The sequence below is a fragment of the Saccopteryx bilineata genome, chromosome 8 (genome assembly GCF_036850765.1).
Source record: "Saccopteryx bilineata isolate mSacBil1 chromosome 8, mSacBil1_pri_phased_curated, whole genome shotgun sequence".
NCBI classification, from domain to species: Eukaryota; Metazoa; Chordata; class Mammalia; order Chiroptera; family Emballonuridae; genus Saccopteryx; species Saccopteryx bilineata.
In genome coordinates, this window is record NC_089497.1 from 34,300,645 (window position 1) to 34,324,129 (window position 23,485).

General features: G+C 35.7%; 1 protein-coding gene across 2 annotated transcripts in view; it reads left to right on the forward strand.

Moving 5' to 3' along the window:
• The window catches only part of ALCAM (activated leukocyte cell adhesion molecule), a 226,963-nt gene that overhangs the window by 177,982 nt on the left and 25,496 nt on the right, over positions 1-23,485 (forward strand). For both annotated transcript variants that reach the window (XM_066240915.1, XM_066240914.1), the window contains exons 3-11: positions 285-504; positions 7,618-7,682; positions 8,877-8,964; positions 9,423-9,605; positions 14,810-14,937; positions 16,437-16,569; positions 20,003-20,115; positions 22,115-22,250; positions 22,725-22,858. In XM_066240915.1, coding sequence (XP_066097012.1) covers positions 285-504; positions 7,618-7,682; positions 8,877-8,964; positions 9,423-9,605; positions 14,810-14,937; positions 16,437-16,569; positions 20,003-20,115; positions 22,115-22,250; positions 22,725-22,858 — 1,200 coding nt within the window. The remainder of the gene's footprint in view (positions 1-284; positions 505-7,617; positions 7,683-8,876; positions 8,965-9,422; positions 9,606-14,809; positions 14,938-16,436; positions 16,570-20,002; positions 20,116-22,114; positions 22,251-22,724; positions 22,859-23,485) is intronic.

The following is a 23,485-nucleotide window of genomic DNA, read 5'->3' on the forward strand; positions in this document are numbered from 1 at the left end:
TTCTGTCCTGGAGATGCAGGAAAGCTCAGATTCCTAGAGCATTGCCCTTTCCTTTACAGACATTTAAGGTGATCCCTGTAAAGGAGCTTACAACTTCACTTACCGAGAGTGATTTTTCTGCACCCAAAGATTTATGTGAGGCTTGTATCCAAAACTACCTTCTTGGACACAACTATAAATATTGGTGGAAGAATATGGCCAAGGAAATTTTATGATTCTGGATGTGATCCTGAAACACCCGAATATGCATGTTTTTTTAAATGTATTATTATTTCAATTTTTAGGAAAAGCCCGACGGCTCCCCAGTATTTATTGCCTTCAGGTCCTCTACCAAGAAAAGCGTTCAGTACGACGACGTTTCGGAGTACAAGGACCGACTGAGCCTCTCAGAAAACTACACTTTGTCTATCAGTAATGCGAAGATCAGTGACGAGAGGAGATTTGTGTGCATGCTAGTCACGGAGGACAACGTGTTTGAGGCACCGACAATAGTCAGGGTGTTCAGTAAGTAGTCTGCAGTGTAACTGCTAAGTGGGATGGATGGCTGGTCCTAGACAATGCTCTTGTCTTGAGAAAGAAGACAGTCTGTAGTGTCTGCAGCGGGCATGTATGTAAGAGGGTTTCTAGCGATCTTCATTCTCATGCATGCTGTCAGTGAGGAAAACAGCAAAACCCAAAGTTCAAACAGGACTTTTGCAGTGTGAGACTAAAAGGCTGTTGTTGTTTTGGAATGCTATGAAGTACTACTAAGTTAAAATTGACACGTGATCGTTAACCTTCACTGACTTAGACAAATAAATGTTCTGTGATATGTACATAGGTACATGATATGTACACATAATTATGCATGTCATGAATGCATATATACATGCCAGGCGGAACCATATAAAATTGAATTTTGATAGATAAAAACAACAGCAACAAAAAGAAACAGGCAAATCCAAACTATCTTGTCATTTAGAGATCTAAATTTTCTATATATATGTGTGTGTTTGTCTATATAAAACCTGCTGCCCGTCACACATATGCTAACCTTTAATGCTTGCTCATTTCTCGCTTCAAAGTGTTCAGTTGGTTTATAAAATTACCCTAACATCACAAAGTTTACCATATCCTAAGTATATCTGTGGGAAACAAGAAGAGGAGAAGAATAGAGTTAAAAGAAGAGAAGAGTGTGGAAGAAGCTTGGAGCAACTACTGCCGTCACTATGGCAAGGTTACTTCGCCTAATGATAATGTCTAGTTAATCTTACTGTGCAAATTGCTATGCAAATGAGTGGCTTGAGAAATTTTAATTAAATCATTTTATCTCTTAATATTGAAATAAAAAGTTCCACCTCTGTTATAGCATAATATTTTAGAAAGTACAGGGAGAAAAAACATCTCAGAAGTTTCAGAATGCCAGTCTTTTAATTAGGGAAGAAATTCTCATTTTAATTTTTTTCCCTTCTTTTTCTGATGACTTGACAGTAACTAGAAATTATTAAAATAAACAGGGAAGAAAGAAACCCAGAGGACCTTGCTACTACAGCAAGTACACATGGATTCTTGCTGTTTCTCTTGTAATAGCCTATGCAACTAAGTAGGACTGTCCTTTAAGTATTTATATTGACTTCAGCGCTCCTACCATGTCATGACACAGATTCCAAGAGTGCTTATACTATCAAAGGAAACCTTTGTTCTCCAGAAGAAACTTATAAAACCATTATTTCATGTTGTAGTTGATTACTTTTCAGCTTAGCTGGCACCTTCTAGAAACCATTCTCTCTTCTCAGTTATTTTAAGAATAAAGCCTAATACCAAGGGTTTGCCTGTCACACCCCCTTCTATTAAATTACTCAATCTGATCATGTATTTGGCAATGTCCCATGTACTTATTTATTTATTTATTTCACTTTGATGTTATTAGGAAGATGGCTGGTGCACTTCTTGGGATACTTTCAAAAGCACAACCAAAAATTTTAATTAGGGCATGATTTCATAAATATAAGCACATATCAAGAATGTACCACAATAGGTATAGAGATTACGGTAAGTCGCAGTACTCTAAAGGTTATGTGTATTATTTGTCATTGTCAGGTTTCTTTTATACGGGGTTGAAATGACCAAATCTCAAGATTCTATACAAAAACGCTGAGAAAAATCTCGGTTGTTCTATTTGTGAAAATTTTCGGACTATGCTCTTTTTAATGAAAATACCACACAGAAGCTTGAAAAAAAAAATGCAGCCCTGGCCGGTTGGCTCAGCGGTAGAGCGTCGGCCTAGCGTGCGGAGGACCCGGGTTCGATTCCCGGCCAGGGCACACAGGAGAAGCGCTCATTTGCTTCTCCACCCCTCCGCCGCGCTTTCCTCTCTGTCTCTCCCTTCCCCTCCCGCAGCCAAGGCTCCATTGGAGCAAAGATGGCCCGGGCGCTGGGGATGGCTCTGTGGCCTCTGCCTCAGGCGCTAGAGTGGCTCTGGTCGCAACATGGCGACGCCCAGGATGGGCAGAGCATCGCCCCCTGGTGGGCAGAGCATCGCCCCTGGTGGGCATGCCGGGTGGATCCCAGTCGGGCACATGCGGGAGTCTGTCTGACTGTCTCTCCCTGTTTCCAGCTTCAGAAAAATGAAAAAAAAAATGCAGTTGGTCTAATTAGATAAAAATCTTAAGCCATTTTGGAATACAGAGATTTCTATGATCATGACAACAAACTCATACCCACATACTATCAGCACCGCTACCCCTTCTCTTTTGAATTTTGTTGAGAACAAAGTGATTCTTAGAAATAGAATCTACATTACAGGCTCTGGGCCAAGGAAAATTTAAATAGACAAGCTACATGTCCTTGAAAATGGAGTTTTGTACTAGAAACTATGGGACACTCCAAGTCTAATAAAATGAACAGCCAGCTCTTGATAAAGAAAATGTTTGCAAGGGCATATAGGGCTTTTGCTTTCTTAAAAATAATGAATTTACTTTGGGTCACTTTTCACGAAGCAAACGGCAGCTGTGACAGGGAGGCTCTCATTCTGTGCGTGTATATATTACGGTTACTGAAGAGTTACTAGGCTCATCAATCTGCCCTCTGTTTCCTTCTGTCAAATCACCTAGCAACGTGCACTGTGTATCACAGAACTGAGTATGGTTAATGTGAGCTAGTCCCAGCTCAGCTTGCTGCACAGTGCCGTCCTCATGGGCAAAGCCAAATTGTATTCATTCAAACTAGAAACCGTGACTGATGACCTTGTTACCTCTAATGTAGACTTGTTTGTTTAGTTTAAACTTATACCTCAGATGCAAGAAATCATTTCAATAAAGCAGCCTAGATCAAAATAAATCATGTGTTTTGTCACCACTAATACAGCTTTGTGTGTGTGTGTGTGTGTGTGTGATTGAATGGCATCAAAATCAAACTGTGTTTGCATTTAATGCACATTTGAAGTTAATAATACCATTCAAAAGGAAGAATAGACTTTTAAAAGTTCCCAGAGATTCATTCTGGCTATTGTGCAAAGATTTTAGAGATCAAATGGGTACCTAGGTTAACAGATGGCTGTCAATGGTGTAGTGGGAAAATCACTGAACTGGTCATCAGGAGACCTAATTTTCTTAGATCAGCTGCTAATCTTCAACCTTGGTCAAGTCACTGCCCCAGTCTTGGGCTATGAGTTCTTCCTCATCAGTAAAATACATACTTTGAATTAGATGGCAATATCCCCATTGTGTTCCTAGGATCCCCTTGAGGAACTTATGAAGAGAACTGAGAAGGTGAGGAACTGCTTCTGTTAGATTAGCCAGAATTTCACCTACTGAATAGTTCAAAGCTCTTTCATGATAACTTGTTCAGGGGATAAAAAGAAGGAGTCAGAAGAGCTGCACCTCTAAAAAAATCATTTAAAAACTCCACCAGTCTAGGCTAACCAGTCTAGCCTCTTATACTCTGGTGTCTGTAGTATTAAATAAAGACTGTTCCATGACATAGTCTGGTGTGCACCTGGGTCAGCTTTTTAGTCAGTGATGGGCAGAGCTGGTTTGCTTTACACAGTTATTTGAGAGCTTGCTTTCAATACTGTATAAACACTACTGAAGAAGAAAGAAACAAAAAAAATTTTCTTGTTAATTTTAACTATTGACTGACCTCATTTTATCAGAATTGAACTTCCTTCTTCCTACCTCCTTTTGAAAGTCAACCTGCAAATCACTAAATAACTTTTTTTTTTATTGAAGGAAGCAGAAAATGAGCTGTTTAACAAATGATACCTAGATTATATATTTCATTTTGATTCTTTAAACATAAAAAAAGACCTTTCCCATCTCATGAGGAAAATCGATCATTTCTCGCTCACAATAGTTTCCATAAAGTACATGACGATTTCTGAGGGGTGATTGCCAACAACGTTCTGAGAGAGGCACTCTTGAGTCCGTGTAACAGTGCACCTGCCTTTTCCTGCTCTCCCTCCACAGCACACTGAGCTGTCCTGTACATGGTCTTTGACAATAGCATGGTACCTTGTGGGTGACGTGGAGCAGTTTTGCATTCACCACTCCATCCTCACTTGGCTATGAGACCCTTGACAAAATTATTTCAGTAATGCAAATAAATTTGGGGCATGACTTTTTCTTTCAATTCTATACTTGCTTATGAATCCTTAAATCATATTAAGACATAATTCATGTAAAGTTTTTAAAAAAAAAAACACTTGGGAATCAATATGCAATTTGGTTAAAATAGTACTTGTCCTCTTTTATGGTCCTCCAACTAATACTCATTGATTGTTACAAGCTAGGGTAGGAGAAAATTACACACAGAATATATAGTTAATATAGAGGGTTTGACACAAAAGGTTAAAGACAGAATAACTCAAATAAATGCAATAGGTATTACAATTACTTCCACAATACACTGTAACTCTCTCTTTCCAACAGAAAGATAAATAACAGTGTAAAGAGGACTAAACTCTAAGCATTCTTTCATCAAGTTTCTCTGATTTTGCTACAGTTTCATTTTATTAAAATAAGAATAAATTTTAGATAATATTAATGGAAGTTAGTCCTTCACACACGGTCAAGTGTTTATGATCTTATATGCACTGATAAAACATCACAGGGTTCACAAGGCAAAGGAGAGAAATATATTCTACATTAGAGGAAGTATATGCCTAACTATTTAGGTATATTATTTGGGTGAACTAAAAAGTACTGCGACTTAGACAGATTGCCTATCTACCTTTTGTATTAACAGCCTAAATTATTTTCAGTGGATTTCTCAAATCCCTCTAGGTATTCCAAGCATAGCTACTACTGAAGAAGAAACAAAAAATTTTTTTCTTGTTAATTTTAACTATTGACTGACCTCATAAATAACTTTAATAACTTACCTCTCTTCAGCTCTCAGAGAAGTATTACTAAATTACTGATTTTAGTTCCCAAAGGATTTGGATTTACCTGCTGAAGCCCCCCAAATTTTTATTATGTTTGAATATTTTGGTTGCAGACCTTTTTCAAGTGTATTACATTTGCATTAAAATATAAAACCTGAACAGAATTTAATGTTTTAGCAATAACTCAGTGTTCTAATTATGAACATTATTGACATTACATTAAAATAGTCATAATATAAAGGCTTACTGATATATGGACAACTTTAATCTGCCACCATATGTGTCCCAGGAGTTGCTGTTTATATTGAATTTTTGTCTGTTTTTTGTCATATTTTTGGTCATATTTTTAACAGTCAGTGGGTCAGATGCCACTTCTATTTTGTGTTAATGTAGTTGTCTGTCATGCCTGTCTATTCTTCTATAATTATTTTTTATATTTTTTTATATTTTTAATATTTTGTTTCTAATCTATATATTTAGAAAACCGATAATCACTCTAGTGAAAATTGTATTAGGAAAATTATGTTTCTAGAATTAATATTAAATAGATCCTCCTATAATTAAAGTGTGTGAGTTCTACACATAAGCAGATTTACTATTATTCATTATTCTAATTTGTAATATAGAACATAATTGCAAAAGGGAAATTAATACTCAATATTAACCTGAAGAAATTTGTTTTTTTGTTGTTGTTTTTTATTTGCATATAGTCTTGGCAATATTCACTTTGCTATCTTTGGTCTTTATTTTAGTTTTCTGTAATGGTCTGAGTAGGTAGCATGTCTGATAAGTGATTCTGAAGTATAATTACACAAAAGCCAATTTAGTTTAGTCTGTTAATCAAAAGTATAAGTATTTGGAGATCATAAACAATAAGATCATAAAAGAAAGAATAACTGGTTGTTTTTATTTGTTTATATGAGAATAGAATAATTCTGCTCCATACAACTCACAAAAGTCAATACAAGTGAGGTGATATTAATTTTTTGTAGGCGAATTGTTAAAGCTAATTGAAAAGTTAAAAATTCTATCAATGTTAAAAAACTAGCAGCATAGAATAAAATAAGTTAAAATTAGCTTAAGTACTACCTTGTTGCTAAACAATTTTAAAGCAATTTTTATTGAAGTCTCTTAGAATTTATGCTTACATAATTTCTTATATTTAAAATACTTCCATTCATTATCTCAGTTTCCATATTTGAAAGATTTTGCCACCTTTATTGTTTGGTACATGGGTTTTCACTTTAAAAATAAGGTTTAAGATACACTGGAAACTTGGGCATCTGTATCCCTTAACTTGGTATTTTTCATGATTTTAGAGCAATAAATCTTTAACTTTATTGTGCCCAAGAATTCCATATGGAACTTGTGAAAACTGTAGATTTATAGGATTCTGCCCAGAAAGTCTGATTCAGTTGGCCAGTTAGAGCTCAGAAATCTGCATTTTAATCAAGTACCCCTGCAACTCTGATTCATGTGGATTCAGCTCTCCACCTGAGGAGTCAGAAACTATTGATAAGTGGATATGGTAATCAATTGGAGATAATATATTTAGTACATTAACTACTGTTTCATAATCAAATCCATATAGATTGTTTATAAAGTGTCCAGAAAACATCATTGACATTTTTTTCAAAGGAGTTATAAGCATTTAATGTGATATTTGACATAATATAGCAAATATTCAAAATGATGGACTAACTAGATTTCTTAAATACGTATTCTATAGGAAATCTGTTCTATGTGTTGTTGCTTGATTTTCTACACTGAGTAAATGATTTTTTTTCCTTCTCTTTCAAGTGAAAGGAGGGAAGATAGAGAGACAGACTTCCACATGCACCCTGACTAGGATTCACCTGGCAAGCCCATCTGGGGCCGATGCTCTGCCCATCTGGAGCCATGCCACAATTTAGCTAATTTTAGTGCCGGAAGTAGAGGCTCCATGGGGTCATTCTCAGTGCCTGAGGTCGATAAGCTGGAACTAATGGCTGCAAGAGGAAAGAGAGAGAGAGAGAGAGAGAGAGAGAGAGAGAGAGAGAGAGAAGGGGAGGGGAGAAGGGTAGAGAAGCAAATGGATCCTTCTTTTGTATGCTCTGACTGAGAATTGAACCCAAACCCAGGACATCCACATGCTAGGCCAATGCTGTACCACTGAGCCAACCAGCCAAGGCTGAATTCTTTTTTTATTTAAGCCAAATCAGAACATTCTTTTATACTTCCACATGTACTCAAAACCTTTCTCTACTTAACTTTAGAGCAACCATCTAAACCTGAAATTGTTAGCAAAGCACCATTTCTTGAAACAGAGAAGCTAAAAAAGGTAAGAACTTGTTTTTTGATTAATTGCCTTCACTTAGCCTACTATTAAATGCCTTCTCCTGGCCTCAGATGCCAGGACAACTAAGATAAATTGTTTTCTTGTGCAGGTGACTGTCAGGAAGTCTGCATAAGGTAGAATGGGGACACAGAGGAAGGTGATTCTATTTCTCAAGGGAAAAGAGAAAAATAAGCGTAAATAAGGGCATGTCTTTCCTGTTTGGATGAACTAACGATTTAATGGAGTCAAGAAAGATGAGTAAATTTTCCCCAGATCAGCAATTTAAAGTAATATGATGTAAAAGAGAATGATATTTGGGGGGAAATACCAAGTTATTTGAATTGCAGAAACTTGAGTGCTAAGACAGTGGGCAAGAGAGCGAAATAAGAAAGAAATCTGGAGAGGGAAGGAGAGGCTGGATTATGATAAGCCTTATATGTTATGTAGGGAGTTTGGACTTTGTTCTATTGAAAGTGAAACTACTGAAAAGTGGAAGTAAAGGTATGAGAAGATCAGATTTGAAAGATCACATTAGCAGAGGTTTGAAGGGAGGCTGAAATGAAGAGACAAATCTTGGCACCTCAGTTGACTAATAATCTTATTTTTACTAGCCAAACTACCTCAGTTTTCCTTTGTGTAGGGGAAAAACCAAGTCTGGAATTTTTTGAATCAGATTAGATTTTTCTGCGTAATATTATTTTATAGACATTAAATATTAAAATTTACACACATTTGCAGAAAAGTGGTGGGTATTATAGATCATGGTGAGTAGATGTACTGTAATCTGGAGTGTATGTAATATGAAACTAGAGAGTCCACCGCAGTTTAACACGGTTAATGATTCTTGCAGATCTATGAACCATGGTAATAGCCAATGTTAATATACTTATGTTATTTAGTCAATGTTAAAAATGAATAATTTTGAAATAAATTTGGTAATACTTTTTACATGAATGTGGTTTTATTAATAGTTGTAGCATCTGTGGCATATTTTTAAATGGACAAAACCATAATTTTAAGTATGAGATATTGTTTTTATACAAGAGAACGTTTTATTCGCTCCTTAGTCAGTGCTTGGAAAAATGAATGGCTCAGGAAACCTTTGGGATAACTCGAAATCCCCTGAGGATTCTGAGCTTTCCAGCTTGACAACCACTAATGAAATCAAGGTAGTAAAATTCCCTCTTCATCTTGCAGTTGGGTGACTGTGTTTCAAAAGACAGTTACCCAGATGGCAACATCACATGGTACAGGAGTGGGAAAGTGCTGCAGCCCCTTGAAGGAGGTGGGTATGAAGTGGGCAGTCAATTCAGATGATCTGTTTTGACTTGACTTTCTCTTATCTAGGGATTCCTTAAACTATTCTGCATCTAAATGTATAGCCTTCTTTTGATCTAGGACTCATGTTTTGTTACTTTAAGTGTCCATTAAATCATTGATTTCTTAAACACCATTGTAGCCCTTGTACAGAAGAATTAGGAGCAGAGAGAATTATTTCTGTGTGTACATGTTTTAGAAGTTAATTAAAGTGAGTGGAAAATCAGATTCCAGGATTCTATTTCTGTCTTTGTCTCTGACTCATGGTTTTGAAAAAAACATCTTACCTCACTGTATGTCACTTTCCCCTCCTGTTAAATATACATTGAAAAGGACAAAGCCACTTCTAAATGGTGTTGTGACGTTTAATTAAGAATTGGGATTCTGATGAAAGATCCTATCATTAGTGTTCTCTATTTTCTTCAGAGGTGGTCATAATTCTCAAAAAGGAAACAGACCCTGTAACTCAGCTCTATACCATGACTTCATCCCTGGAATACAAGACGACCAAGGCCGACATACAAATGCCGTTCACCTGTTCTGTGACATATTATGGACCATCAGGCCAGAAAACACTTTATTCTGAACAAGCAGTCTTTGATATTTACTGTAAGTAACTCAACATATAATTATGCAATTTTAATACATTAGAAAAAACATTCAAATGCATATCAGTCTTTTAAGTCCCAATCCTAATAATCTTTGGATTCTACTTCCAACCCCACCCCTACTCCATAGAACCCTAATAAGTACCCTAATAATCTGTTCCTCATTGAAAGACCTGTAGAATATAGGCTTACATGTCTTGTGATATTTTTCACTCTCTTGTTTGTTATTTATGAGCATCTTTTCCTGTATTCTGCTAAATGCTAAGCTCCTTAAAGACAAGATCTCTTAACTTAGTCTTATCCCTCCTCCTAGTCCTCAGCCCTGTCCCATAGCCATAGACTTTATAGGAGTTCAAAATGCCATCTGCTGGTTTTAAATGAATGACAGAAAAAAAGAAGCATATGACTAGTTTTCTAGATAAGGCATTTCCATTTCAATAAAGAAATTCATTTTTTATTAATGAAATCAGTAACATAAAATAAATAAGAATGTTGTATTTTAAGATGTTTTGGTAAATTTATTTTATAGATTTGAAACATAGAATAGAAGGATACAAAGGAAACTTCATAATCATCTGGTCTAACTCAATAATTTCACTTTGCAGTAAAATAAGGCTCTGAAACTTGTCCTAAATTGGCTTACAAACTAGATTAGAATCTTTTCTCCAATGCTGTGCTCTTTCCTGTAAGACAGGTGCCAAGAGAATCTAATAATTAAAAGCAAATATTAAGAGCAGTCCAATGCCAGTGTCAGTTACTGTGTGTTTCTGGGAGAGTAGCTTAAATACTCTAGGTCAGTGTTTTTCAATCGTTGGTTCGTGGACCAGTCTGCCAAAAATTTCTTGCCCATCTATGAAAGAGTTAACTACCCTGATGCTGTATGAAGATTACACAGCCAAGGATCTTAGTCGAACTCGCTTATGCTCAGAGTGGTTTCTGCCTTAGCCATCTCCAAAATAATTCTCTTATTTCACCATTCCCTAAGTGTAAAAAGGTTGAAAATCACTGCTCTAGATCTCACTTTTCTTACTTTGAAATGGGAAAAAATATAATACTTAACTCATAGAGTCGTTATGGTAATGAAGTGAAATCATAAATCTAAAATAGCATATAATCTCGCACATTAAATGCTCATTATTAAGTACTATTCTCATTATTACAAAATGATCATTATTACTACATAAGGTTATAGGTAATATATCTTCTTAGGTAAAGGCAAGAACAATTTTATTATTTTTAAATGCATTATTTAAAATTTATTATTTTAAAATTTATAAATAAATTTTATAAATTTATAAATAAATTCTTATAATACTACCATGTGTCATATAACCAAGCACTTCCACATCTATTCTGGAGAAAGGGCATAAATTCCATCTGAGCCTTCAGAGAGTTCTTACCTACCTACATTTCTATTTTGGTGCCACGAAGTGTAGAACCTGGTATGAGAACAAAACTAAAACTCCACTTCCCTTAATGATAGAGGGTCTTTTTGCCTTTAAATTTGTAAATATATTTCAACTTCATTTAAAGGCAAGAACTGAGAGGATTTCATCATGTACAGCTTATCAAAAATCAAACTATCATTTCTATAAGTGAAGGAGGAATTCTGTCTGTTCAAAACTATACAATTGGAAATAAACTATCTTGGTATATGTGCAGAAGTACAAGATAGAAAAGATTATCAAGATATGTATTAAAGAATGGGAAATTGGCTTAAGAAAGAACAGAAATGTATGTGAGTATAATAAAGCTTGGTGTTGGGAAGGCAGAACTGCCTTTGGTCTTACTGAAGAAAATGACTTTACTGTGATTGGCTTGGTAAGGTGCATTTGGCACAGCTTTTGAGAAGGCACAATGTGTTTATTGCTGGGCCTCATGGTGAAACATTTGAAATATAGTCCTGACATTTAAGGAATTTGCTACTCTAGTAGAGAAATAAGACAGCTGCATCAGAAGGAAATTGTCAGTGCAAGATTATAAGTGGTCTAAGCCACAGGAACTTGGTAAACAGTTCTAAGAGCTCAGATAATCAAGGACAGTGACTGTCAAACTTCAGTATGCATCAACCTCACTTGAAGAACTTGTCAGACACAAATTGCTGGACCCAGCTCTAGCTTCTCATCCACTAGTTACTGAGAGGAGCCCAAACTTCGCATTATAACAGTTTCCCTGGTGATGCAATTGCTGCTGATCTGAAGACCACACTTGCAGAACCACTGCTCTAGGATAACTGAATGGAAAGATTGCAGAGTACACTCATGATAAAGAAATTTGATAAATTTATCTTGACAAAGATGCACTAGTCTACTCTTTCCCTAACCTATTTAGTCAGTAAAGAATTCTTATAGAACCTAGTCCTTTAATTTTGGGCTTTATCTGATTTTTGCCTTCTGACACCACCTAAGATTATGCCACCATTCTTTATCACCTGTATTTTTGTGACAATTTTCTAAATCGTTTATTCATTCCAAACTGCCTTCCAAGCTGCTGTCAGAAATATCTTTCTAAAACACAAATGTGACCGTGTCACTACTGTGATAAAAGTTCTTCAATGATATCTTGGATCACTGAGATTGATATCACATTGATCTTCACATTCCCAACTGATTTCAGTATGCCTTGAGTCTCCCGTAGATATGGTCCTGTACTATTTCTCAACTTTCATTACTTCACAGTACCTACCATAGCCTGTTCTGTTCTCTAGATCTTCCTATAAAATATCACTTACATGCCTAGCCATATGCTGTTACTCCCTCCCCTTTATTGTCTAGCAAGCACCTATTCAGTCTTCAAAACCCAGATCCAGAGTCAATTCCTACTAGAAGTTTCCCAGGCTCAGGCATCTATAAGCTACCAGCAGTCACTATGCTTACATCATATGTGTTTTTATATTATTATAGTTTTAAATATTAAGTATGGTGAGATCATATTTTGAAAGTTCACTGAAGAGATTATACTGCTCTAAACTTTATAACTCTAGCACTTAGTACCTGAAGAAAATATATATATTAGTGAACAAATTAATAAATGACCAGACAGAAGAATAAATGGAAAGATGGGAGAAAGAAAATTGAGTAGACTCTTTTGTTTATAATGTAGGGGTATACAGAGAGTAGTGAGATGAACAATAGATACTAGGTTAAGAAATATGTATTTCAGTATTTTTATATTAGAAATTCACAAGGGTTTTGAACATCATTGTAATAGTCAAAGCACTACTTAAAAACTGGTTTAGAGGAAATATACAGGTGTTGTGAAGAGTAAGTTTTGTTCTTATGAAAAATACAATAATAAATAATACAAGAATAAACTCTGTTTCATGTACTCAGAACTATAAACCTACTTTTGCCCACTCCTGTATAGGAAGGAGTAGAAAAAAGAAAGGTTCAAAGTGAGGGACTGAATGAAGTTTGATGGAACTGCATCCTGTGTGGGTTAATTAGAGCCTGGACTCGGGAAGTGTTAGTGAGAACAGAAGGGGTGAATCACATGCAGAATATATTAAGTATTAATCATTAAGACTGGGTGACTGAATAGATAAGAGAAAGCAAAGGAGAAAGCCAGAGTAAGCAGATGAATGACAGAGTAAAACTCAAAGTTAGAGGCCAAGGAAGTACAAGAGACCATTAGTTTTGTTTGATGAAGGTTAGTGGACATCAATAAAGTTACTGTAAAAATAAAATGTGTGACATTAACATTAACATTTTGATCTCAGTTTAGTTCTCCAACCCCCTAGTACAGAACAGAGGCTATGGATAAGGGGACACAGTGAAGGGGAATTTTTGAAATGAAACAGGAAGTCAGATGGATTGAGATCCACTGTCACCGTGTCAGCCTTGATGGGGGGATGTGCCAAAGTGACAAGCAACAGGCCACGACTAGTCAGAGAAGGGCCACCTGAAGGAGCAAGAAAAGGTCACGAAACGGAAGGTCAGTCGAAGACCTAAACCAAACTTAACACACTTTCCAACTTCACTGGGAACTGCTGGTCGGGATCTACTTCAGGTCAATTCAAAGACACTAACAAAAAATATATTAAACCAATTATTGCTCGGCCTCAGAACATTCTGGACAAATATTCAGAGATGCCCAAGCTTGAAGAAAAGGCAAATGAGTAATCTAGAACAACCCTTCTAAAATTTTTCCTGCATTTTACTCTTAAAAAATATAAATAAATGACTGCAAGGGATAGAAAAACACCTCCAAATGTACCACTTATTTGTCTCATTATTAGTTAATACCAAAATAAGTCTTCAGAGATAATATTTAGTGCTACCAGTTTGGAAATATAGACACATACCTCAATGATATTAAACCTTATGGAAAGGCTCTCTACAATAAACCTTTGCATTATATGGTTTTAAAATTCATGTTTTATTGTATTATCAAGCTATAAATAAGTGGATAAGTTAGAAAGTAGGTGACTTATAGCCACCAACACCACCTCCTTTTATTTCATATTTGCTAGATATGGTCCACTGTATTCATTTAGCCTTTAATTTTTTTTAGCATTCCACTGTTAAGCAGTCACTTCGCTAACGAATACCCTTTGCCCTATTTTCTCCATAAATATAACCAAAACGAAACGAAAGTTGCATCTTGGCTCCACTGAACAGAACAGAATTATAATATACTTACAATCCTGTTGATTGTGTTAAGTGTCTCCCTCAGTTCACAGATTCAGCTGTTTGAAAGCAGACCTACTCTTCTCCTGCATGCCCAGAATCTTGCTGGTGTTATTAGCTCGTGTATATTTTTATTTAATGTAAGGTATTATTCTATAATATGGGCACAAGGTTGACTAATAATTTAAGTTACTTTGCTAGCTGATCCAGTCTTTCCAAACTGTAAGATTCCTGTAATACAGTTAAATGTCCCTATAATGAAATCATATAGTGAGATTGCTCCTACTGGTTTTTTACCCATAAAATAATTATGGTCATTCCTACCTCAGTTAGACATTTTGCTAGGGAGAAATTGAATTTTATGTTACAGGGTCTCTTTGTAGTTTGCTCTTCCAAGATTAGTACTTGGTGTAGCAAGAAGTTATTAACTTCAATCCTTGTATAAAAAGATACATTTAAGTAATTACCATTACTAGATTTTTGAGAAAATTGTGTATAATTTAGTTATTGACAGTGTATGTACAGAGTAATTTGGTACTTGATGGCAATAGTTAACTTGTATCTGTGACTCTTGCAGATCCTACAGAGGAGATGACAATACAGGTGCTGCCACCAAAAAACGCCATCAAAGAAGGGGACAACATCTCTCTGAAGTGCTCGGGAAATGGTAACCCTCCTCCTGAGGAGTTTTTGTTTTACCTGCCAGTAAGTGCTTAAGGATTATTACTTAAGCTAGACTGCTATCATTTTGTCCTGCTGTTTTGCTACTGGCTGACATTAAGGATTGAATTTACTTGGGCACCTTAAGTAAGAAAGGATGTTTTCTTGGGAACAGGGTCATCTGTAGAATGTCTTTTGAAAGCTTTTTCAGCATCTACAAATGATCTTTCCTTTTTTTTCAATGTTAAGAGATTTCAAGGAAAAAGAGGCAAAAAGCTGATTACAAGAAACCATAATTACAAAACGTCAACATTTTATAATCCAAATAAACTATAAGAATCTGCTCTTTAGAAGCAGGTAACTGTAAAATGAAGAGTGGCGGTCAGCAAATGCTCTGATACAGATTCTAAACCTCCACACAGCACCTTCCTGAACACCCTAGTGAACCTCTGAAGCAGGAATAGTTCTGTTGCAGATTATATCAATACTTAGCTATCAGACTAAACCTGGAGGCTGTCTTTTGCCTTTGTACAGTCTTGAAGCATCAGTTCCTCAACTTTTATCAGCATCATAGCTGAAAGAAGTGATATGGATAGAGAATACTTTGGAAAACTCTTCTAGAGTGTGTTTTAGAGGTCATAGTAATATGGAGCCAGACTAAGAGACAGCTCGTTTGAGGGTACGTGTTTACTCTCAAGCTCTTCCCAAGTTTCTCTCTGACATAACCTTCCATTGAGAGAACATGTACAATTCTATACACATTTACTGCAGGGATATGTTTACAAATGTCATCTACTACATCACTTAGTAGTGTTTAAGGGGATCATCCATTACATGACTCAGAAGACTAGTATAATTTCTTTCAGACTTCAAGGTTGACAGACAACTTTGTTTCTTCTAAAAAATTGAGATACTATCTTTGTCTCATGTGCAAATGACATTTAGAAATTAGTTTTGTCTCCACCTTGGCTATCAGAGATCAGAGAGCCAAATGTTTGTCTTAGTTTTAGCAACAATATCTGGTATTTATATTTTTTTGTTAAAATATATCCCTGGTTCATCTATACTTTTATATTTAATTTATTGGGATTTTTTTTTCTCTTCTCTTACTTTCTCCCTTTTCCTTCCTTCCCTCCCTCCCCCCTTCCTTCCTTCTTTCCTTCCTTCCTTCCTTCCTTCCTTCCTTCCTTCCTTCCTTCCTTCCTTCCTTTCTTCCTACCTTCCTTTCTTTTTCTTTCCTATCTTTATTTCTCCTTTTTACTTGGATATAAGGTATGTTTTCTTTTAAGTTGCCTTGAATCTTTCAGTCAAATTAGGCAAGTCTAAATATAAAAATATAGGAACAATAAAACATAATCCATACTATCTATAAAATAAATGTTATCAATATAATGTCAATTAGCTTCTCAATATCAATTATTTTTCCAGGAATCAAATAATACAAACTGTACTCGACTTTGTCCAATCAAAGAAAAATATATTCCCTTTTTTCTCATTTGAAGAAATGTCATTTTAATAATTTGACATTTTGCCTCTATCCAAAGGGACAGCCCGAAGGAATAAGAAGCTCAAATCCTTACACACTGACAGACATGAGGCGCAATGCGACAGGAGTGTACAGATGCTCCCTGCTAGACAAGGAAAGCTTGATGGCTTCCACAGCCATCACAGTTCACTGTAAGTAACCTCATTCTCTGTATCAACTTCACTTCAAAGACTTCGAATAGTCTAAGTTGAATATCTTTTCCAATAAATTTCATCTGTGTTTTATTTAAAACGATGTGGTTTCATTTGACTTACTGAAATGCATAAAAACAAGCTCACCTGTGGTCCAGATTTGCGCTGCCATATTGAAATCTTGTATGGATCTAATTATTTCATCTTTTGACAGTGGTAAACCTTTGTCTTTTTTTTAATGCCTTTAATTTGAGGTATCAACAAAATTTGTACATGGCTATTAAATAAATAATGTATTTTATCTTTTAAAAATATTTAGATATCCTTGAAGTTTCCAGGTTTGCATTTGGCAATTTGGCACATAAACGTATAGATTAAGTATCTTTTTTAAAAATTCAAAAATAATATTAACTTCCAAACCCAAGCAATCCAAAGTTAATGTAGACTCAACTTTTGGCAGACAAGGTACAGACTACTAAAAGTTATTTATTGTTTTTTAAAGAAAGCTAGGCTTTTTTTTTTTTGAAACAGAACCTCATCAAAATTCCCTGAGATACCTTTTTAAAAATATTTTGTTGTTAACCTTTCGCTTGCTTTTTTATCTGCAGATACTTCAAAAGTTATCTTTACTCCAGTGTGATAAAAAATAAAAGATATACATAGAAAAGAGGCATTATACTTGCGTTCTTTATTTTGTAATTCCTGATAGTCTATATTATTGATATACTTGATGCAGCATGACAATTGGGAAGTAACTTGAACTGTTGTCTGTTTAAAACTAGACTTCACAGGATGCTTTGGGCAAATGTCAGTCTTTCTTGGAAGTATAGGCCAAACTTTCTAATACACCTTTGCACCCAACAGCATCATCATATAAATAACGTTTCCTGTAGACATGATCTGTTGCCTTCCCATTGAGTATGAGGGGTTTCTTTGTTTTAAAATTGAAAGAGACTTCAAAAATTGTTCTGAGGATAATGATTTCTAAATCTTTCACTCTACTCCATAATGCTTGGGAAACATGTAGGATAGGGGCTAAAACCTTGAGGGAGATACAAGGAGGTACTAGGGAATAAAGTAACCATATGGTTGCTTTTTAGTATCTGATGTTAGAAGGACACTCTGGGGAAACCTATAAGAATAGTGGACTTAAGAAATATTCTCAGCCAGTCCATTTCTCTGTTTGCTCCACTTCATGCTAAGAGGTCTGAGTAAGGCTGCCATCAGGGACTATTTAAACAAAAAGCAGTGACCTACCTCTTAGGATAACAACAGTGCTACTTTTCTCTTATGACTCGCCAGTCATGGGACCATTTATCAGAGAGATTTTATTTGTATCACCTGCAGATCAAGCAGGGAAGAATAGATAACAGACTGATAAAGCAAAAGACTTGGATGTAGCTGTGTAATTTCTCTGTGATCAGCTGTGAAAAGAAACACAGGATGCAACAACAAATTCCCACTGCTGTAGAATAAAGTCCCCCACTCTGAGAATGGCAACACAATCCTTTATTTCCTGGCCTCAATCACTTTATTTTCCATGTGTTATAACCATGCATACTAAATTACTTACCACTGTAAAATCTGCCAAGCTCTCTCACATCTTTGCATTTGCTATGTGGCAGAAGCTTTTCCTTTATCTCCACTTATTAAAGCCCTCCTCAACCACCAGGGCCACAAACATAGAGCCTCCTGTACAAAACCTTTATTATTGCTTTGAAACCCGGTTTGGCTCTGGTCTCTGTAATTCCTTAAGTCTTTGCTTGTACCTCTGTTTGAAGCTCTTCCTTTAGTGCTTTATATTTCTTTCTTTTTTATTTGTGAGAGAGAGAATAGAGAGAGAAAAAGGAGAGAGATGAGAAGCACTAATTTGTAGTTGTGGCATTTTAGATATTTATTGATTGCTTTTCATATGTGCCTTGATGGGGGGCTCCAGCCAAGCCAGTGACTCCATGCTCAACCCAGCCACCTTCAGCTCAAGCCAGCAAACATGGGATCATGTCAATGATCCCACACTCAAGATGGTGATGCCACACTCAAGTTGACGAGTCTGCGCTCAAGTTGAATGAGCCCACACTGAAGCCTGTGACCTTGGGGTTTTGAACTGGGACCTCAGGGTCCCAAGTCAACATTGTATCCAATGAGCCACCATTGGTCTGACTTCTTTTAGTTTTCATCAAATAATTATTGAGTTCCTAATTTATACCACATTTGCTACCAGGTGCTTATTTGATGTTGCTCTGTATTATAGTTGCATCATTGAAAAAATATTACCTCTATCTCAAAAATTGTAAATTGTAAGCTCATTATTGACCTCTGTATTTTCCATCAGTGATTGAAACATAGTAACTGTATGATGAATGTTTATAATATTGAATTGGATTTTATTCATACAGATTATACTCTTGACAGTAAGATTTTTATAGAAATTATTTTCCATCTAAAAGATTATACCTGCTTTGGTTTGTTGGCTCAGTAAACAGAGCATCAACCCAGCTTATAGACATCTTGGGTTTGATCCCGGGTCAGGACACACAAGAGAAGTGACCTTCTACTTTTCTCTCTCTCCCTCTCCCTCTCCTCCTTCCATACTTCTTCCCCTTCCATGGCCAGTGGCTTGATAGATTCAAGCAGTCAGCCCCAGGTGCTGAGGATAGCTCAGTTGATTTAATCATCTGCCCCAGATGGAAGTTGCCAGGTGGATCCTGGTCGGGGCACATGCAAGAGTCTGTCTTACTGTCTCTGTTCCTCTCAATTTAAATAAATAAATAAATAAATAAATAAATAAATAAATAAATAAATAAATAAGATTATACCGCCTTAGATGGGTATATACTGGGTATATACTCTATTTTTAAAAGATGATATCTCCTAACAGTGTGTGCCTTCCAAAAGATATCATTTAAAATTTCAACTACATAAGAAATGGAATAGAATTTTAAAAAAATATTTGACTACCATTATCAATTTTCTGTGAAGAAACTATGCAGACTACCTCATGACTTTTCAATTTATCACCTTCTGACTAAATATACTTGATTTTCCTATTCAAGTATATTTTCCTGTGGTATATTTTATCCATTCTTTTTATATTTACCTAGTTTTCATCTTTTTTTTCAGAAGTGATTTTAGAATTTTTTTATAAGGCGATAAACCCTAAGGAAATGCTTACATGCAGTGTAAACATCAATCATGTTAACTGCAAATAAATGTGTAATCAATTAGATTGACCATTCACTTGTCTAAACTGGTCTCAAAACTCACTTGAAAAATGGCCTATTATGCTACAGTTCAGTTATTTCAGTCACATAAATCAGTTCTGAATTTTCAAGTACAGTTAGAAGGGGTTTTTTTCATTGTTTCTCCTTCAAAATATTTTGGCTGTCTTACTCTCATGGACTTTGAATTTTAAGCAGATTTTTCTGATTCACAGATTTGGATTTGTCCTTAAATCCAAGTGGGGAAGTAACCAAACAGATTGGCGATGCCCTGCCTGTGTCATGCACAATATCTGCAAGTAGGAATGCAACTGTGGTATGGATGAAGGTAAGTAATACTACTTGGTGATATTCTGCTGTTTGATTCATTCTTGACTTATTTTTTATTTTATGTGATATCCAAATATGTATATTTATGGGTAATGTATTTTTGGTAAACCCATGCTCAATTACGTCAAAGTAATGTAATTTTAAAGGTACTCAACAATAGTATGGCTTCTATAACTGATGCTCTGAAACTTAATTCGGGGCATTAATTTAATTATGAGTATATACTAAGTAATTCTACACATATACACATGCTCAGACACACACACATATACTAGGGCTAAACAATTTATGTGTTTTAACCCATGTTATTCTCACATGACAGTTACAACAACCCTGTGAAATATGCAGGACACTTAATATTCTCTTACATGATTCAGAAGGAGGTTGAGGTGTCAGAAATCAGAAAGCTCATAAGTGACAAAGTAGAGACTCGACCTCAGGCCGTCCTGAGTGTAAACACTGAGCTGAAATTAATCTGAAGTGTCTGAATAAGTGTTCTACTGAATTAGTCCCTCTTTGGTGGTACCTATATCTCTTTTCACCTTTGATCCATACTGAAACACCTGGAAAATACTAGGAGCTTAGTCAGTACTTCTTGAGAGAGTGCCTGTATTTTCTTGCAATTGTCTGAAATGTAGGCCATTACCTGGATCAAATTATTGCTATATTTCTAGAATGAAAATATAAGATTGGTAATTTGTGATTTGAAACACGGTTATCACCAAAGACAATGGTTGTGACTGTGATCCTGCGACTCGTGTCCTTCCCAAGTCTATCTAAATACTCAGTGCCGGGGATATAACGGGAGTATTTAACCAGCAATGTGTTGACAAACCATTGGAAACGTGGGTTGAGAAGTATTATCTTTGTAAACAATTGCGGAGAAATGTATTTCTTGAGTGTCTTCTTGATAAAAATATAAGTTATTTTATATTGTTCTTTGATCTCTTTTAATGCTAATCCTGTTACTTGTTCTCTTGACTCTCACTTTCTTATTGCAGATTGTTTTAACCACAACCTTATCACAATTTCTTGTCCACTCAGATAGTTAAGGTGTTACTCCATAGACTACATATTTAAAGTATTTATAATAGTTGATGGTCAAAGGGAGAGATAAGTTCTATGCAACTAGACTACTCAATAATATTTTGAACACTTATAGTGTGTTTTACTACAGGGCTAGAGAAATTAGTTTACTTGGCTAAACCAGTTTCTATCTCAACTGTAGTCACTGTTCTTAGTAGAATTCCTAATATTAGTGGTGCTGATCAATATTGTCTATCTCTTGATTAGTTGATAGGAGAGGGGGAAAAAACAGACTGGACAAAGATTACATAATCTTAAAACTGTGTTTAGCTGTCTGCTTGTGAACATTTTAGTTCCTGGTAAAATAACATCACTTGCTTTTATCAAGTAATTTTTTTAAGTTAAATGTTGTATTTCTTTTGTTCATTGAAATTAGGATAGAAAGCTGTTGTTAAGGGTTTCTTAAAAAAATATTGTCATAATTGCCATGGCCCTGTAATGAATTCTCTGTTTTGATAACTGTGTCCTAAAAAATGACCTTCAGTCATTTGTACCGATCATTGACTACATAGTATAAGTCTTCAATGTCTGCCATTCATCTACATTTACTACAAAGAGTAGCGATGAATTGAGAACTTTACTTAGTGTAAACACATACTGTTTATATAACATCTTCATAACAATTCAATATGGTTATTACCCCATTTTACAAATAAGGAAACTGAGTCTCAAAAGTTTATAAATTTGTTCCAAATTAAAAATTCAGCAAACAGAAGAGTTTGAAATAATGTCCAATTTTAGAACTACCCAGGAAAAAGGAAATCTATTTTAGAAGGCATCTGAAGTCAAGAAAAAGAAGGTTATATTTTTATTAGACCCAGAAAAACAATTTTAGGCTTAATTTTTATTCAATAAATACACTAAGAGATATTATTGTGTGGCATGAAGTAATTAACTTTTTATTTAATCAGGATAACATCAGGCTTAAATCTAGCCCATCATTTTCCAGTCTCCACTATCAGGATGCTGGAAACTATGTCTGCGAAACTGCTCTGAAAGAGGTAGAAGGACTAAAGAAAAGAGAGTCATTGACTCTCATTGTAGAAGGTAAGAAAATAGTTGGGACCTGGCCAGTTTTGTCAGTGGTAGAACATCGGCTGGCATATGGAAGTCCTGGGTTTGATTCTTGGTCAGGGCACACAGGAGAAGCAACCATCTGCTTCTCTACCTCCTCTTCTCTTCCTCTATCTCTTTCTCTTCCTCTCCTGCAGCCATGGCTCGAATGGCTTGAGCAATTTGGCCCTGGGCACTGAGGATGGCTCCATGGTCTTGCTTCAGGCACTAAAATAGCTCAGTTGGGATCAAGCCCCAAATGGGCAGAGCATGGCCCCATTGAGGGCTTGCCCAGGGTGGATCCCAGTTGGGGCGTTAGCAGGCATTCATTTCTCTGCCTTACAGCATCCCGTGAAATTTAAAAAAAAAATGTTGAACAGCCATTCAAAATTTTCTTTGATAATTTGCTATCTGGTTCGTTTTATAACTTTACTTCAACATCTCATTTTAATTTTAATAATACTTTAGGAAAACCTCAAATCAAAATGACAAAGAAAACTGATCCCAGTGGACTGTCTAAAACAATAATCTGCCACGTGGAAGGATTTCCAAAGCCAGCTATCCAGTGGACAATTACTGGTAGCGGAAGTGTCATAAACCAAGTAAGTGTTTGTCTTCTTGTTATATGCTGCACTTGGTTCAATGTGAGGTTTTATTTAGATACCTAAACTTTGGGCCAGCTTGTAACTAATGTGAAATTTGCAGTATGTTCTCAGAGAAAGCTTTTGATAAATTCTTAATTTCCCCAAAGGCAGAACATGGCTCAAAGAGAAAATTTAAATCCGAGGGCCATGGAGAATGAAAGTATCATGATGTTGTGGTCAATATCTGTTTTTAAAAGAATGCAAATTGGGATTTGGTCCATGGTCATTAATTTCTGAAACTTAGGTGATTAAAACATTAAGTTATACACTTTTCTGCATCATAAACTTAACACCTCTGAGGATAGTGGCCACCATTACTTTGCTTATTTATGTACATTAAGGGATTTTTTCTTTAATTGGGCCCTTGGAGGGTGGTGAAGAATACACTCACTGCTTCTCAACGTATGGTCTGGTTTGTGTACGCCAGGGCTATGGCCATAATAAGGCCAGTTAAATATAAGGTGTCTAGGGTGTTTTGTCCTGAACAAAAGTAAACAGAAACCAAACTTTAATATTTGTACCTTTGTTAGGGCATTTTAGTAATGGTAAAGAGATAAAAACTTATAAACACTACCAGTAATTTTC